The 15,850-nt window shown below is 47.8% G+C and overlaps 1 protein-coding gene across 1 annotated transcript in view; it reads right to left on the bottom strand.

The window, feature by feature from the left end:
- GTF3C1 (general transcription factor IIIC subunit 1) overlaps positions 1–6,946 on the bottom strand; it is a 135,995-nt gene extending 129,049 nt beyond the window's left edge. Inside the window, exons 1-2 of the mRNA XM_085853434.1 lie at positions 6,741–6,946; positions 3,495–3,685 (exon numbers count right to left, since the gene is read on the bottom strand). Of these exons, the coding sequence (XP_085709560.1) occupies positions 3,495–3,685; positions 6,741–6,770 (221 nt within the window). The 5' untranslated portion in view covers positions 6,771–6,946. The remainder of the gene's footprint in view (positions 1–3,494; positions 3,686–6,740) is intronic.
- Between the last annotated feature and the right edge of the window lie 8,904 nt (positions 6,947–15,850).

The following is a 15,850-nucleotide window of genomic DNA, read 5'->3' as shown; positions in this document are numbered from 1 at the left end:
TGTGAAGAAATCGTTGCAGCATGTTCCAAGTTAAGGCATGGTTGAGCAGATGAAAAAAAATGTTGGCTTCAGAACCCAGCAAGGTATCACAGGATATACCTTAAGACCCGATAGAGAGTGAGGTCACCAAGGATGCGACTGATAAAGGTTATAATTAAATAAAACTATTAATTATCTTCAAAAGGGGTGTTTTAATTAACCCAAACATCCAATTTTCACTTCCTTGGAGTTCTCTTAGTATGCAAGCAAAGTGTCAGGCTGCGAGGTTTCATGGTTGTGGAGTTACAGAGAGCGCGCATGCGCACGCACGCACGCACGCACACACACGCACACACACGCACGCACACGCACGCACACACACGCACACACACACACACACACACACACACACACACACACACACACACACACACACACACACACACACACACACACACACACAATAAAGACTCAATTAATCAATTAGGACTCATTAGATAACTTCAGATGCCAACTGAGTTGAAACCAACCCTATTTAAACCCTTTGTGAGTAGTAGGAAAAAAAAACAACACACATTGTGGGAAGAGCCTATCCCTGATGAAGTGAGAGAGCATAAGCGAGTGAAAATGAACCGAACCGAGCGTAAGCGAGTGGAGAAGAATGGCTTCAAAAGTGGGTGGGCGAATATGCCACAGTGTATGTTCCCCCCCCCCCGACTCACACAACCCTTCCACCATAATCACCCCCACAATACCCACCACCACCCCCCCCACAATACCACCACCACCACCACACCTCACCCACCCCCGCCACCATCCACCCCCGATCCCTCATTCACTGTCGAAGGACATCAACACCTCATGGACACAATTATGAAACGGGACTATCACGTAACATACAAGACACCTGGTCAGCCTGCGATGGTGGGACAAAGCATTTGTCACCCATTTTGTCTCCAGTGTCCGTGCTGTCGGGCGATGACAGGTATTTCTGCTCGAGTAATATATAAACCAATTTATCAATCAATACAAAATCCCTCCCTTATAAACAAACAGTGAATTGAACAGAAAATCAAAATTTACCAATCTGAAGTAAACATGCAACCAGCGTTTTCGTATTCAATAGCAAACACTTCCATCTTTTTCTTCTGAATTACTCGCACAAGGCTCGAAACGATTTGGCTCCACAATTCCCCCGAAAGTGTTTCCATTATCAATGTCTCCAATAGTTTCTCAAAAATCCCAAAAATCATTCAACATTCTGAGACTCTTTACTTCCTAATGACGGTGGAATCGGAATTCCAGCTCAACATGCACTGTTTCTCTACGAGAGCCGCTGCTTGGATTAAGGTGGCTTCCAGATGTGACATCATTGGCAAAATCGAAAATCAACAGTCTCAGGGTTTTTGACACTTTGAGATTCGCAAAAAAAAAAATTCAATTATTCCTACCTTTAAATTCAACCGTGATTCATGATTCTCAATGGTTTTCATTAAAACATCGGGGCAATACCCCTGAGCGCTCTCACCGGGTAGTGGCTGGATAACATGACCAGGAAACCACTGGTAGGGATGGATGACACAAAATATGTAACAGCGAAGAAAGTAAATACCGATGGATGTTTTTTTTTCAAGCCATAACAACAAACCTTGGCACATCACGGGTGATAAAGGTTGTGGTCAAGTTTCATTGGAATTGTGTGTGTAGTTTCAGAGAAGAAAGCATATACATACTTTGGGGGGGGGGGGGGCAACCGTCACGCAGAATCCCTCGGACCACAATTTTTTTAATGTCGTGAACAAACTTTAGTACATCACGGTTAAGGTGGTAGCAGAGTTTCATCGGAATTGGGTGTATAGTTTCTGAGAAGAAAACAAATGCATATTTTGGGGGCAACCCCACCACCCAACCGATCCCCTTAGACTTGGAATTTTTTTAATGGCATGAACAAATTTTGGTACATCATGGGTGATGAAGGTGCTGGTCAAGTTACATCAAATCCTATGTGTAGTTTCAGAGAAGTAGTTGAAAGTATTTGCGGACAGACGGACGAACGACGGACGGACTGACGGGCAACGCACCATCCCATAAGCTCCTGGGAACTACGTTCCAGGTGGGCTAAAAATAAAATAAAATAAACGAAAAATATTGCACTTGGGTTCTCTTTTAAACTCCCAAAAATCAAGTGGAACTGCACATCTAAACTCTTTTGTTCCTCTTTTCTCCAGTTTGTGGACCCACCTCACTGAGGATCAATCTCTCTTCCTTACAGGACAAGGGTACACTTGTCATCCTCCATCACAAACAGATATCATTTCAACCTGCATTAACTCTACCACACCCCACCATCTTACTTGCAGGTTACTGGATTTATTACCTTCCTCTTTCTCTCCCTTACTTGTGTCGAATTGTGGCCCCACTTTCCCATTGTTAATGTGTTGCCTTTTTACCCTGTGTAACTTCATTTTCCAATATAAGCCTAGAAAGGTCAGGTCAGGTATGGGAGCATGAGCTGGAGCAGTGCGTCGCTGCGTCCACTCTCCACCGGTACTCCAGGGGCCTCCATTTGGCCACCACCCAGGCAGATGCCTGGCCCATCCCCATCTCCTCGAGATGCTGATCAACCTGCTGCAATCACGTGGCACATGGTCGGCTCATTGGCCTCCTCCACTCACGAGGCCCCCTCGCTGAGAGAATCTTGTGAGCAGGAGCAGAGTCAGGAAAACGAGCACCATGTCCAGACAGCTGCAGCTAACGCTCACGGACTATGCAGGTAACAAATCTCATTTGAGTCTCTCTCAGCAACCGCTCGTTGGACACAAAGTCTAAACCAGCAATAACCAAGGATTCTCCGAAGAAACCTGGTACCAAAGGAATTTAGTCTCCATCTCAGATCCCTGGTCAGAGTCCAAGTCTCACATCCGTAGAGCAAGACTGGAAGCACCAAGGACCTGAAAAATCAGACCTTCGTCCTCGACCTTGAATCAAAAACAAGCTGGTAACAACAAATTAAAGGGTTATGAAAAAGAATGCGTAATAAGTGAAGCACGTCTCTCCAACGAATGAACTCAACCTTGGCGTGAAGGGAGTTTAAGCCATCCTACAATTTTCATTCGTACAACTACTCTCGGAATTACCATATTCTGAAGAAACAGACTGTGCTGATCAGGCCAGGGTACAGCCACACATTCGGCAAGTACTTTTGAAAAGTAAATTATGATCTTGAACATCTGCAAGAACACGGGACAACCGGCTTAATTACCCTGTGAATAAAGGGTATACTCCGTGACGTAAAGGGTTGCCCATGGAGCACAAGGATTAAATCTGTTGGCGGATCCAATTCCACAGGGAGACAACTCAGAGGCAAGGGTATGACCTCCAAACTACCTTGCCTTTCCATAGGTTGTGCAAGCTAATGATTGTTGAACTCATCCCACCATTTTAGTAACAGAGATGTTATTTACTTGTGCTTTTGCACCTACAGTGATGAGGAAACAGATCCCTCGAGTGCCTACCCATCATCGAGGAACAGGCGAGGACGAGGCTCGGGCAGTTCATAGAAAGCTATGTCTGTGCTTACGACCAGACAGAGCCATAGGTAGTCCTTTGTACCCACATCCAAGAGCAGAGGGAATGGCGGCCTGCGGGAAGTCAGGCGCAGCCACAATCCGGAGATGGTGATGCCATCCAGCCCTTCAAGAGCAACCTTCGAGAGGAAACAAAACAAAACAAAAAAAAGAAGAGTAATGGAGTCACAAATCATGAATTGGAATCCTCCGAGCAAGCTGGGAAGCTTAATTCATTGTTAAACTAATTTAATTATCTTTGCATTTAAATGATGAGCAATAGAAAGCAGTTTCATTAATTTTGTGGCTTCGTCGAATGGTATGAGTACAGTACACGAGATGGATTAATTATTGGTCTGTCTAATGTCAATGTCTGTACAGTGTTTGGATTGAAAGCAAATGTCGAGCCTGATTAAATAATTAATTGGTCACTTCATAGCCATAACTATATTTGAGGAACCTCACCCAGACGAAAGGACCCACTTACAAGAACCCTCTCTGATAGATCAAGTGATGAACAGCAAGCAACGTGGTGAACCTCATCAATTTCACTGATGGACGACCAAGTTAGTCCAGAAGCTTTCCACGTCACTGCTTGCTGTCCAATCGGCACATATGGTGCAAGGTCGGTTAATGTCGCAGTGGGTGACACCACACATGCATGTCCTTCCAAATTCTCAAGTTCAAATCGCATTAACCCCCGGGGCCTATCTTTGAACCATAACATGGTGCGTGACCAATGGTGGAATCAATGATGAGGCTTAGTTTTGCATGTTTGGGATGGTCATGAGGCATAAACCAGGTTCTCAATGAAAATAAAATAAAATAAGGCACATCCCTCCATTTCAGATGAGTGACGTCAGAAGAAAGTGAGGCATAAAAGTTTTGTTGGAGGTCAAACATGATGTCATAATGACATCACACTTTTCACATACCGTATTATCTCCACTGCTTGGTGTAAAAACGGGGGATAAACATTGAAAAGTAAATGTACAGCTGAGGGGATATGAACATTGGGGATGAGCATGTGGGGGAAGGGGGGGGGGCGTACATGGGCCAGAAATCTGACAATTTCATTCATCAGAGCAATCCAACAATCCCACTAGTCTCGAGTTTATTCAAGATCAATTCAAGGGCGGTAGGTGCTAAGGTGGTTCTTCTTGCATGAAGAGTGGTGGTGTTCCTTGTTCTGCAGTGTGTACTGACGAGTTGGTGTTTCCACACACTTGCTCAAGACAGGTCGGTCGGGTCCCCCTTCCCTGCCAGTTCGTGACTGAAGCCTCACCAAGTATGGAATTCTGGGAGGACTTTCCGAGATCACTAGTTTGCACTGTTGGAGCCATATAAAACACTCCTTGGTTGTTGCAAAATTCCCTGAAGCACAATCCCCCCCACCCCCTTCCCTTTATTTCACTGCGGGCCAATCATTGGCGGTATGCCATCCTACATTTCTTTTTCACCAAATGGGCACCTGTTGGTTTTTAGACCTGACATCGATTGTAAATAGCTTAATAAAAAGGATGAGAAACTTATCAGATCTGTTCTGATGACCGAGCTGATCAGATAAAGTAATCCAATCAGCTCAGCCAGTCTGATCAATCCTATTGAATTGACCAGTTCAGTAAGGCCTAAGTCACATTTGCCATGGTGGCCGTGGGGTCTCCAAAATCTACGGCCACTTGCAATTATACGGCGGCCGCAGTATTTCCACGGTCACACAATGTAGCAGTCACATATGTTTTTATTTTTCGGGGAGCCGCACGGCGTATTTGGAAATTGTGGAGACCAAAAATGTGAGGTTGCCGTAGGGTCTTTGATTTGATGTCGCACGGTGACTTTAAGGGGGCCCTGCGGCGGCCATAGAATTTTCAAGGCAGACGCAAGGTAGCATGAAGGTGCCCGCAAGGCGACCGCAGGGGGGGCCGTAAGGCAAACGTGCGGCCAGACGGACGGTAATGAGTGGGTTCATTTTATTTTTTTAACCAGTTTTTTTTTTCGGCTTGTCGAATTGCTACGGCGAACGTAGAAATGAAAATAGTTAAAACTCTGCGTTATAATTCCACGGCGACATTACGACCTGTAAAATATAGCCAAACGCTGCGGCCGCCACACGTTTCTGTCAATTCAGAGTGCGTACGGCCGCCACACGTTTCTGTCAATTCAGAGTGCGTACGGCCGCCGTATCCTCGCCGTAGAGAAAATGTGACTTAGGCCTGAATGAGCCCAGCGACAAGTGTAGCTGGACAAGCGAGGGAGAGCCAAGTCAATCATGATCACACGGGATCGTCAGTCCCCCTGCCCCCCCCCCACTAAACCGCACCGGATGATTCTAACGACCGCACCGGGTCATCCCCCCCACCCGCACCGGATCATTTTAACGACCGCACCGGGTCATCCCCCTACCCGCACCGGGCCATCCTCCCGACCACACCGGGTCATCCCTCCCACCCGCACCGGGTCATCCCTCCCACCCGCACCGGGTCATCCCTCCCACCCGCAAAGGGTCATCCCCCAACCGCACCGGATGATTCTAACGACCGCACCGGGTCAGCCCCCACCCGCACCGGATCATTTTAACGACCGCACCGGGTCATCCCCCTACCCGCACCGGGCCATCCTCCCGACCACACCGGGTCATCCCTCCCACCCGCACCGGGTCATCCCTCCCACCCGCACCGGGTCATCCCTCCCACCCGCACCGGGTCATCCCTCCCACCCGCACCGGGTCATCCCCCCCACCCGCACCGGGGCATCCCCCCCACCCGCACCGGGTCATCCACCCCACCCGCACCGGGTCATCCTCCCCACCCGCACCGGGTCATCCTCCCGACCACACCGGGTCATCCCCCCACCCGGTCATCCCCCACCCGCACCAGGTCATCCCCCCACCCGCACCGGGTCATCCCCCCACCCGCACCGGGTCATCCCCCCCACCCGCACCGGGTCATCCCCCCCACCCGCACTGGGTCATCCCTCCGACTGAACCGGGTGACGAAGCGAATTAAAGTCCCACAGAAAGAAGCTCGTGTTCGACCCTGAGCCCGCCATTACTCGTTCTTTCACGTCTAACTGGCGTCTGCGTAAATTTTTCTTCAAAATTCCTCTTCTTTTATTCTCCCTCGATTCTTCTGATCAAAACACTTTTGCAGATCGTGAAAACGCTAATAAACCCAAGCAGCTCCATATCATCCTTACCTCGTCGAGAAGCGCCTCCAAGGCCTGCATGTTGAGGATGACGAGCTACGTAAATAATTATTTTTTATCACATTTTGAACTCGACTAGGCCTCAGCCTTGCCGAAATACCTCAGGCTCTTCTTCTTCTTCTTCTTTATAATATAATATAATATAATATAATATAATATAATATAATATAATATAATATAATATAATATAATATAATATAATATAATCTTATTCTTCTTCTTCTTCTTCTTCCCCTATATACCGTGTCATCTTCTTCTTCTTCTCTTTTTTTGTGGCGTTTTCAGAGCCGTGAGGCTCTATATAGGCCACTCTCGTAACCATTTTGGCTCGAGCGGAGACAACTACAGGGGACTTTATATTGATTGACGCGTTTCTTTAATTAATTTTAACATCGGTTTGGAGAGTAAAGAGTACTTTTGGCTCGATCGGCACAGTGTGTTGGGGACACCTGTCTTGCGGAGTGAAAGGGTCGCCATCTGGGTCCCCTGCACCCGTGGCATTGTGTGAAGATGTGAGGGTCGAGGAAACGAGGCGAAGGGTTCAACCAAAGGGTGAACCTGATGGCACCACTTCCCCTCGGTGGAGGTCTTCCACTGACATCGCCATATTTTGTTAATACAACTCATCATTACATGAGATCGTTCCCACAGGACGACCTCGTCTCGAAGTCATCCCCCCGACCGTGCCCCTCCAACGGGCCGCGTTAATGAACTGAAGAACCAGTTCTCATCCGTACAGGGTCTTTAGAGCCGCCTGTCTGGGCGGGTTCGGATTGATTCCAAACCGTGTTGATACATTCCACGGCCTGGTTGGTTACACCTCATAACCGAGTTGTCCCTGTAAGTTTCACCCTGTGGATCCGGGTGTACACCAGGGTATTCTGAGGTGCACGGGCCCCACGTTGCCATTTTGAGGGATTTACAGGTAAATAATCGAAACCCAATTATTTTGGCGCCATCACGCGCGCGACTCCAAAACAAGGTGGGAGAGCTTGGAACTCCCAACAGTCTCTGAGAAGAAACCTTCACCTGGATGGTTTTGTCCCCACACCAAATACTCTTTGCCCACATTGGATGCTTCCCACGCAAGAGAAAAGGGCGTCTTGCAGGTTTCTACAAGAAGGGCACAAAGCGAGGGATCTTTTAAAGGGACCCAGACACAAACGAACTGCCTTGGATTGGACGGGTGTTCCGGACTTCCGGTTCAGGGATCGGCGCATGAGGACGATCGGGTGGCGAGCTCTCCTTCCAGTCCCTCTCCTTCCAGTCCCTCTCCTTCAAGTCCCTCTCCTTCCACTCCCTCTCCTTCCAGTCCCTCTCCTTCCATTCCCTCGAAAGATAAGTTTCCAGTCCTAAAGTGTTTTGTGTATTTTGTTGTGGAGATTTGTGTCAGGGTCTGTGGAACTGTACTTATTTTTATTCGTGTTGTGTTTATAACAGTTTTAGCGGGTAGTTAAGTGAGTTTGTTCAAAGAAGCGACGGTGCAGCGGGTGCGAGAATTGGCGGATGTGCAGCTTGCACGGGCAGTGGCAGATGTGCAGCGGGTGCGAGCATTGGCGGATGTGCAGCTGGCACGGGCAGTGGCGGAGGTGCAGCTGACACGGGGCAGTGGCGGAGATGCAGCGGGTGTGGGCATTGGCGGATGTGCAGCGGGTGTGGGCAGTCGCGGATGTGCAGTTGGTGCGGGCAGTGGCAGATGTGCAGCTGGTGTGGGCAGTGGAGGCTGTGCAGCTGGCGAGGGCAGTGGCGGATGTGCAGCTGGCGTGGGCAGTGGAGGCTGTGCAGCTGGCGCGGGCATTGGTGGAGGTGCAGCTGGTGCGGGCAATGGCGGATGTACAGCTGGTGCAGACAGTGGCGTGGTGCAGCTGGCACGGGCAGTGGCGGAAGTGCAGCTGGCGAGGGCAGTGGCGGAGGTGCAGCTGGTGCGGTCAGTAGCGGATGTGCAGCTGGCGTGGGCAGTGGCGGAGGTGCAGCTGGCGTGGGCAGTGGAGGATGTGCAGCTGATGCGGGCATTAGTGGAGGTGCAGCTGGCACGGGCAATGGCGGATGTGCAGCTGGTGCGGACAGTGGCGGGGTGCAGCTGGCACGGGCAGTAGCGGAAGTGTAGCTGGCGAGGGCAGTGACGGAGGTGCAGCTGGTGAGGGCAGTGGCGGAGGTGCAGCTGGCGCGGTCAATATCGGAGGTGTAGCTGGCGTGGGCAGTGGCGGAGGTGCAGTGGGTGCGGGCATTGGCGGAGGTGCAACTGACATGGGCAGTGGCGGATGTGCAGCGGGTGCGAGCATTTGTGGATGTGCAGCTGGCACAGGCAGTGGTGGAGGTGCAGCTGACACGGGGCAGTGGCGGAGCTGCAGCTGGCATGGGCAGTGGCGGACGTGCAGCGGGTGTGGGCAGTGGCAGATGTGCAGCTGGTGCGGGCAGTGGCGGATGTGCAGCTGGCGTGGGCAGTGGAGGCTGTGCAGCTGGCATGGGCAGTGGTGGATGTGCAGCTGGCGCGGGCAGTGGTGGATGTGCAGCTGGCATGGGCAGGTGGATGTGCAGCTGGCACGGGCAGTGGCAGATGTGCAGCTGGCGTGGGCAGTGGAGGAGTGCAGCTGGAGCGGGCATTGGTGGAGGTGCAGCTGGCACGGGCAATGGCGGATGTGCAGCTGGTGCGGACAGTGGAGTGGTGCAGCTGGCACGGGCAGTGGCGGAAGTGCAGCTGGCGAGGGCAGTGGCGGAGGTGCAGCTGGCGCGGTCAGTAGCAGAGGTGCAGCTGGCGTGGGCAGTGGCGGAGGTGCAGCTGGCGTGGGCAGTGGAGGATGTGCAGCTGATGCGGGCATTGGTGGAGGTGCAGCTGGCACGGGCAATGGCGGATGTGCAGCTGGTGCGGACAGGGCGGGGTGCAGCTGGCACGGGCAGTGGCGGAAGTGCAGCTGGCGAGGGCAGTGACGGATGTGCAGCTGGCGAGAGAAGTGGCGGAGGTGCAGCTGGCGCGGTCAGTAGCGGAGGTGTAGCTGGCGTGGGCAGTGGCGGAGGTGCAGCTGGCACGGCAGTGGCGGATGTACAGCTAGCATGGGTAGTGGCGGATGTGCAGTGGGTGCGGGCATTGGCGGAGGTGCAGCTGACATGGCCAGTGGCGGATGTGCAGCTGGCATGGGCAGTGGCGGATGTGCAGCGGGTGCGGGCATTGGTGGAGGTGCAGCTGGCACGGGCATTTGTGGATGTGCAGTGGGTACAGGCAGTGGTGGGTGCAGTGGCAGAGGTGCAGCAGGTGCGGGCAGTGGTGGATGTGCAGCGGGCAGTGGCGGATGTGCAGCAGTCACGGGCCTTGGCGGTGGTGCAGCAGGAGTGGGCAGTGGTGGATGTGCAGCAGTCGTGGGAAGTGGTGGAGGTGCAGCAATATAAATTGGGACACATGACGTGTGGGAGGGAGACAGTTTTGTGGGTGATGAGATTTTTTAATATGCTGATTCTTCATTCTGCAGGAAGGATTGTGGACACAAAATTCTGTGTAGTTTTGAAAGAGCGGGAGTTCGGGTCATTAAAGGAAGGGTAAACGATATTGTATCGGGTCATGGCAGGAAGAAGTTGGTTGTGGTACAACGAGGTGCGATTGATGTAGGGAAAGTTTACTCAGAGGTTTTGAAAAATCCATCCATCCATTAGGACCATACTCTGTGCAGAGCGTTGGTGCCGCCGAAGCAGTCTCCTTGGCTATTGGGAACAATCCTGGACGGGTCGCCACTCCGACACAGTATACCAGCATGCTGGCACTCATTTTGCCGACCTCGGAAGGATGACAGGCAGAGTCAACCCCACCTGGTGTTAATTCAACAGTTGAGCGGGATTTGAACTCAGGACCCTAGGATCCCAAGCCCACTACCCTAACCATTAAGCCAACACCAGGCATTTTGACAAATAGATACAGGATATTGGTTAAGTGGCTGAATGCAAAGGGTTGTGAGGTCATGTTTTCTGGGATTCTCCCAATATGAGGAAATGATATAGAAATTATGAGCAGAGCAATAGTCTTCAACCAATAGCTGGAAGAATGGTGTAGGGAGGAAGGTTTTACATTGAGGAAGCGGTGGGAATCATTTAGGGGACAAAGGGAGTGTTTCCAGAATGATGGTCGTATATTAAATAGAAAGGGGGCAGCAAGGTTTGCAATGGGAATTGAGGAAGGATTTCTGGATTTTTTAGGTCAGCGGAGGGTGGGGAAGCTATAAAGGAAGGAATGGATGAAGTAATTGGGATGAGTAAGGCCAGGCAGGAAAATTGAATTTCAGGAAGGGAAAAGTTAAACATATTCGACACCAATGCCAGAAGTTTAAATAATAAGATGGAAGGGCTTGAAGCCAAAGTAGATAGCGAGGAGTATGATATAGTTGCAGTTAGTGAGACATGGTTTAAGGATGAGAGTAACTGGAGGACAGGATTAGAAGGCTAGAAGGTGTATCGGTGTGATAGGAAGGAGAGAATAGGAGAAGGAGTAGCAATCTGGGTAAAGGACATCATTGCATCAAGAGAAAGGGGTGACATTAAGAGTTAATTTTTATAAGATATGCCCAAAATGGTAACATTTAGCCTGGTGTTGGCGCAGTGGTTAGGGCAGCGGCTTGGGATCCAAGAGATCCTGAGTTCAAGCCGCGTTGGGCCACTGAATTAATACACCAGGGGGTTGACTCAGCCTGTCATCCTTCCGAGGTCGGCGAAATGAGTACCAGTATACTGGGCCGGTGTATACCCCGGTTAAAATAGGTGTACCATGTCCCTGTGTCATAAGAGGCGACCAGGGTTGCGTCAGGAAGGGCATCCGGCGTAAAACATGTGCCAAATCACTATGCGGATCATACGGATGATCCGCTGTGGCGACCCCTAACGGGAGCAGCCGAAAGAAGAAGAAGAAGAAGAAGAAGAAGATGCCCAAAATGGTCACATTTGAACATTGATGTCTTCAGATATTTTTCAAATTTTTATCCAAGGTTGTGTGTGGTCTAAAACTCAGAAAGCCAAATTTTTGATGTGATTGACCCATTCCCCGCCGTTTGGGCCACACCCAAAGTTTGGAGATTTTGACACCCTTAAATTTTTTTTCCATTTTCAAAGTGAATTATTTAGAATAACCATCAGTTGCCCAAGGAAATTCCTTTACAAACTTATTTTATGGTTTGGGTACTAAAATATTTTGAACAAAAATCTTTGGGATCTGGAAGGTTATGGAGAGTGCCACCTATAATCCCTTTCAGCAAACATTCACTTCATAATTTCTGTGCCCATATTTTTAATAACCATCAAGGTCCCATGGATTTTATTAGTGCATAAGATAGTACAAGTATTGTACTATCCTAGGAAAGTAAAGCATTCATGGCACCTTGGTGGTTATGGCAGTAAAGGGGGTCTCAAGACCACTTCGAGCTATACGAAGCCCTTTTTCGAGCCACACCCACTCCCATAACCATCCTGAAATTTTGAAACTAATATTATCAAATGAAAGTTCCATATCTATACTAACAAAACCAATAGTAAAATCCATGGGAGCTTTTAAAGACAAAGAATAAAACAGGTCCAAAGTTGCCTTGTTTGACAGATAATGTACATATTGATGTACATATGATGTACAGGTATATGTACACGACATGTACATGGTCTGCCTCTGTCACCAATTTCCATCACTTGCTACAGAAGTCCACTATGTTTCATTGCTGATTCAAGAGTAAAGTACTTTCACGAAATGTCATCTATTTTTGGGCCATCCATCCTAAAAATCTGTTTGTTTCCTTTAACCCCATGCTGTTTTGAATGTGGCCGAGATAGGTAGAAAAATGTTTTCTCGATGTGAATCTTTTATCTTCCTGAAAAGTTTGAAGAAAATCCATTAAATATTTGGATACAATTTATGTAACTCTTGGGTAGGATGGTTTATAACAATCCAGACAGTATTTTTAGGATGGTCCATGGGAATCTGTCCACATTTTTTCTATGCTAAACATTTGATGTACCCCTTGGCATCTTCATCATCTTTCTTTTGGAAGATCAGCTGGCATCGATTGTTGATAACCGTTGGTGGATGCATCTTGCACAGAACTGTTGAAATTGGGTGTTCTTCGATCTCTGGTGTACTGGGCCAAATTAATAATTCCTTTCCACACAAATGAAGGAATGAAACCTTGACAGCCTCTCCATTCTCCAGAATTCAGTGATGCTATACTGGTCAGCGAGTGAGCTCTTCATGGCAGAAATGGGCCGCAAATACCATGATTTCCATTGAAGAAAATGCACGATCTATATGCCATGGCTGAGTGATGTCCCCTGAAACAAAAAGATGCATTTACTGTCGAGCAAAAGTATGTGTTTGGAGAAGTAGGCCTAAACTTTTATTGGTGCATAAATAAAAGGATTTTTTTCTATAACATTTTATTTAGCCTATTTTTTTTTCAGAATGGACTGAACATGAACAGCAGGAAGCAATGTTCAAATCACCCCATTTTTCTACTGGCTTTCATTCAACAAACCAAAATAGAAATAAACCAATGTCACCCGTAGGGTGACCCGTATCTTGCCAAAAGGTGACCACATGTGACTTCTTTAAGGTCACACTGAGGTGAACAGAGCTGCTATCCACCAGGAGCGACTCCTTGAGGAATATCTGCCTACGAGAGATTCCGATGAGAATCGTTCTACAGAGTAACCATGAAGAATATGCGTTTGCCTCATAACGTCACCAAATGACGTCATAATGTCTCAAGCTTGACATATCTAGAAAGCACTCATTGAGGTGTTCAATTTGAGGTACCACACGATATGCTTCCTAAAACTTGAAAATTTGACCTTGGGGTCAAATATGTTTGACCTTAGGTGCTAACCATGAAGGTCAAGGCCAATCGCCACCAAAAATTAATCAGCTGAGCGCCAGACCATGAACTATATTCCCATGAAGTTTGAAGATGATCCGATCAAAATTACTCAAAAAATAAGGGTTTCGTCGACTCCCCTGATTTGCGACAAAGTGACCTTGACCTTTGACCTTGACCTTCAAAATTTTATGCGCTGAAAGGGACCTCTATAGGCCTCTGATATGCGAAGTTACAAAAATTTCCAATGATAACTGTGCTCTGCAGAATTTTTTACATGTGATTACAGACAAACAAACAAAAAAAACAACATACAAGCTGACTAACAAATCTTGAAAAAACTTCGTTTTGGCAAGATCAATCAACGAAACATGAACTTGACTCAGCCATGCTATCCCTGACACCATGGCATTAGTATGACCTACATTCATAATGCCTAATGATAGAACTATGCTGATTTCACATAGGAACAGACAGTAAACACATGGTATCTTGGATTGAATTGATCCTGGATTTCAAAACTTCTAATCCCAGATAACCTTTGACCTATTTAAAAGCAGACAAATGTGGGAAATTGTAACTTACCAGGTATGATATGGTATATAAGGATTTGGGGGATATAAATTCAGCTTTCTTTTTTTACATGTTCTTTCATCTTGCTAAGACAAATAAAAGGAAATTACAAATGGCATGATGGGAAAAAAGTCAAGGTAGCAAATACAAATGAAAGAAATCACCTTGCATCTAGTAATTATGTGGTTTCAAGATAAAGAATGTATACAAAAGACAAAATTTGCTCAAAACAGCATTTATTTCATAATACATACATATTTTACAGTTTCAAATAGAATCAGCAATGGAATATAGTGGACTTCTGCAGCAAGTGATGGAAATTGGTGAAAGAGGCAGACCATGTACATGTCGTGTAAATATACCTGTACATAATATATACGTCGATATGTACATTATCTGTCAAACAAGGCAACTTTGGACCTGTTTTATTCTTTGTTTTTAAAAGTACAAATGTACTTTTTAAAAGTACAAAAGTTTTTAAAAGTACAAAATTTAAAAGTACAAATGAGATTTTTACAAATCTCACACTCTCACTATGTCTCTTCGAAAGGACCGTTTACAAACCCCCCCCATCCACTTTCTCAACAATCCTCTGGAAGAAGTCTTTTCTTTCAAGCTTCTAGGTCTCACTATCTGCCATGACCTTTCCTGGGAAAGTCACATTTCCAACCTCGCCTCAAAAGCCAGTCGCCGACTGGGAATCCTCCGTCGTGCTAAGTCCTTCCTCGGCCCTCTTGAGCTCCTGACCACTTACAAAGCTTTTGTCTGTAGCCTGATGGAGTACTGCTCTCCCCTCTGGGCTGGTGCTCCTGCCTCCCACCTTTCTCGGCTTCACGCTGTAGAAACCAGGGCATTTAAGATCATCGGCATCTCCCGCAATGAAGCTGAGTCTTTGGGCCTCTCACTCAATCACCGCAGGTTGGTCGGTGGTCTTTCTGTCTTCTACCGACTCCTCTCCAGCCTTGCCCCCCCTGCTCTCTCTGCGATTTGTCCCCACCACATTTCCACAGGGTGCTCAAGGTCCGCCAACAACCCCCTTCTGGTAAAACTACCAAAATCACGAATCACTGCTCACCTTCACTCTTTCATTCCTCTTTTTTCCCGCCTTTGGAATAAACTTCCTCACTCTATTCTTTCCCATTCTTCCCTCCAGGCTTTCAAAACAGCTGTTCACCACCACCTCTTATCTTCCCCCATCCAAATCCTCGATCTTTTCTACCCCCGATAATCCACCCAAGCCCACTTCCTTCATTTCTCCTACTTTCCTTCCTGAAAGTCCCTGAAATGTCCATCTTCTCTTCGCCATGTTCCCCGTCCCATCCCCATCCCTCTCCCTTCCACAGTTCACCTAATGTGTCTGTTCCCCACTGTTTTGTCCCTTCCACTCCCGCCCCTCTTGTCTCATGCCTCCTTGCTGTGAGTTGTGTGTTAGCTCTCAAACGAGCCTCGACCAAGGTATACAAAAAAAAAAAAAAGAAAAAAAAAAGGTCCCATGGATTTTACTATAGGTTTTGTTAGTGTAGATATGGAACTTTCATTTGATTATATTAGTTTTAAAATATTAGGATGGTTATGGGAGTGGGTGTGGCTCGAAAAAGGGCTTCGTACAGCCCGAAGTCATCTTGAGACCCCCTGTACTGCTATAAACACCAAGGTCCCATTAATGTTTTACTTTCAGGGGATAGTACAGTGCTT

Source organism: Eptatretus burgeri, chromosome 13 (genome assembly GCF_056783735.1).
Source record: "Eptatretus burgeri isolate ZD-2024b chromosome 13, Ebu_testis_v1, whole genome shotgun sequence".
In the NCBI taxonomy this organism is placed as follows: Eukaryota; Metazoa; Chordata; class Myxini; order Myxiniformes; family Myxinidae; genus Eptatretus; species Eptatretus burgeri.
Note: the sequence above shows the minus strand (reverse complement) of the source record. Positions and strands in the feature narration are given on the sequence as shown.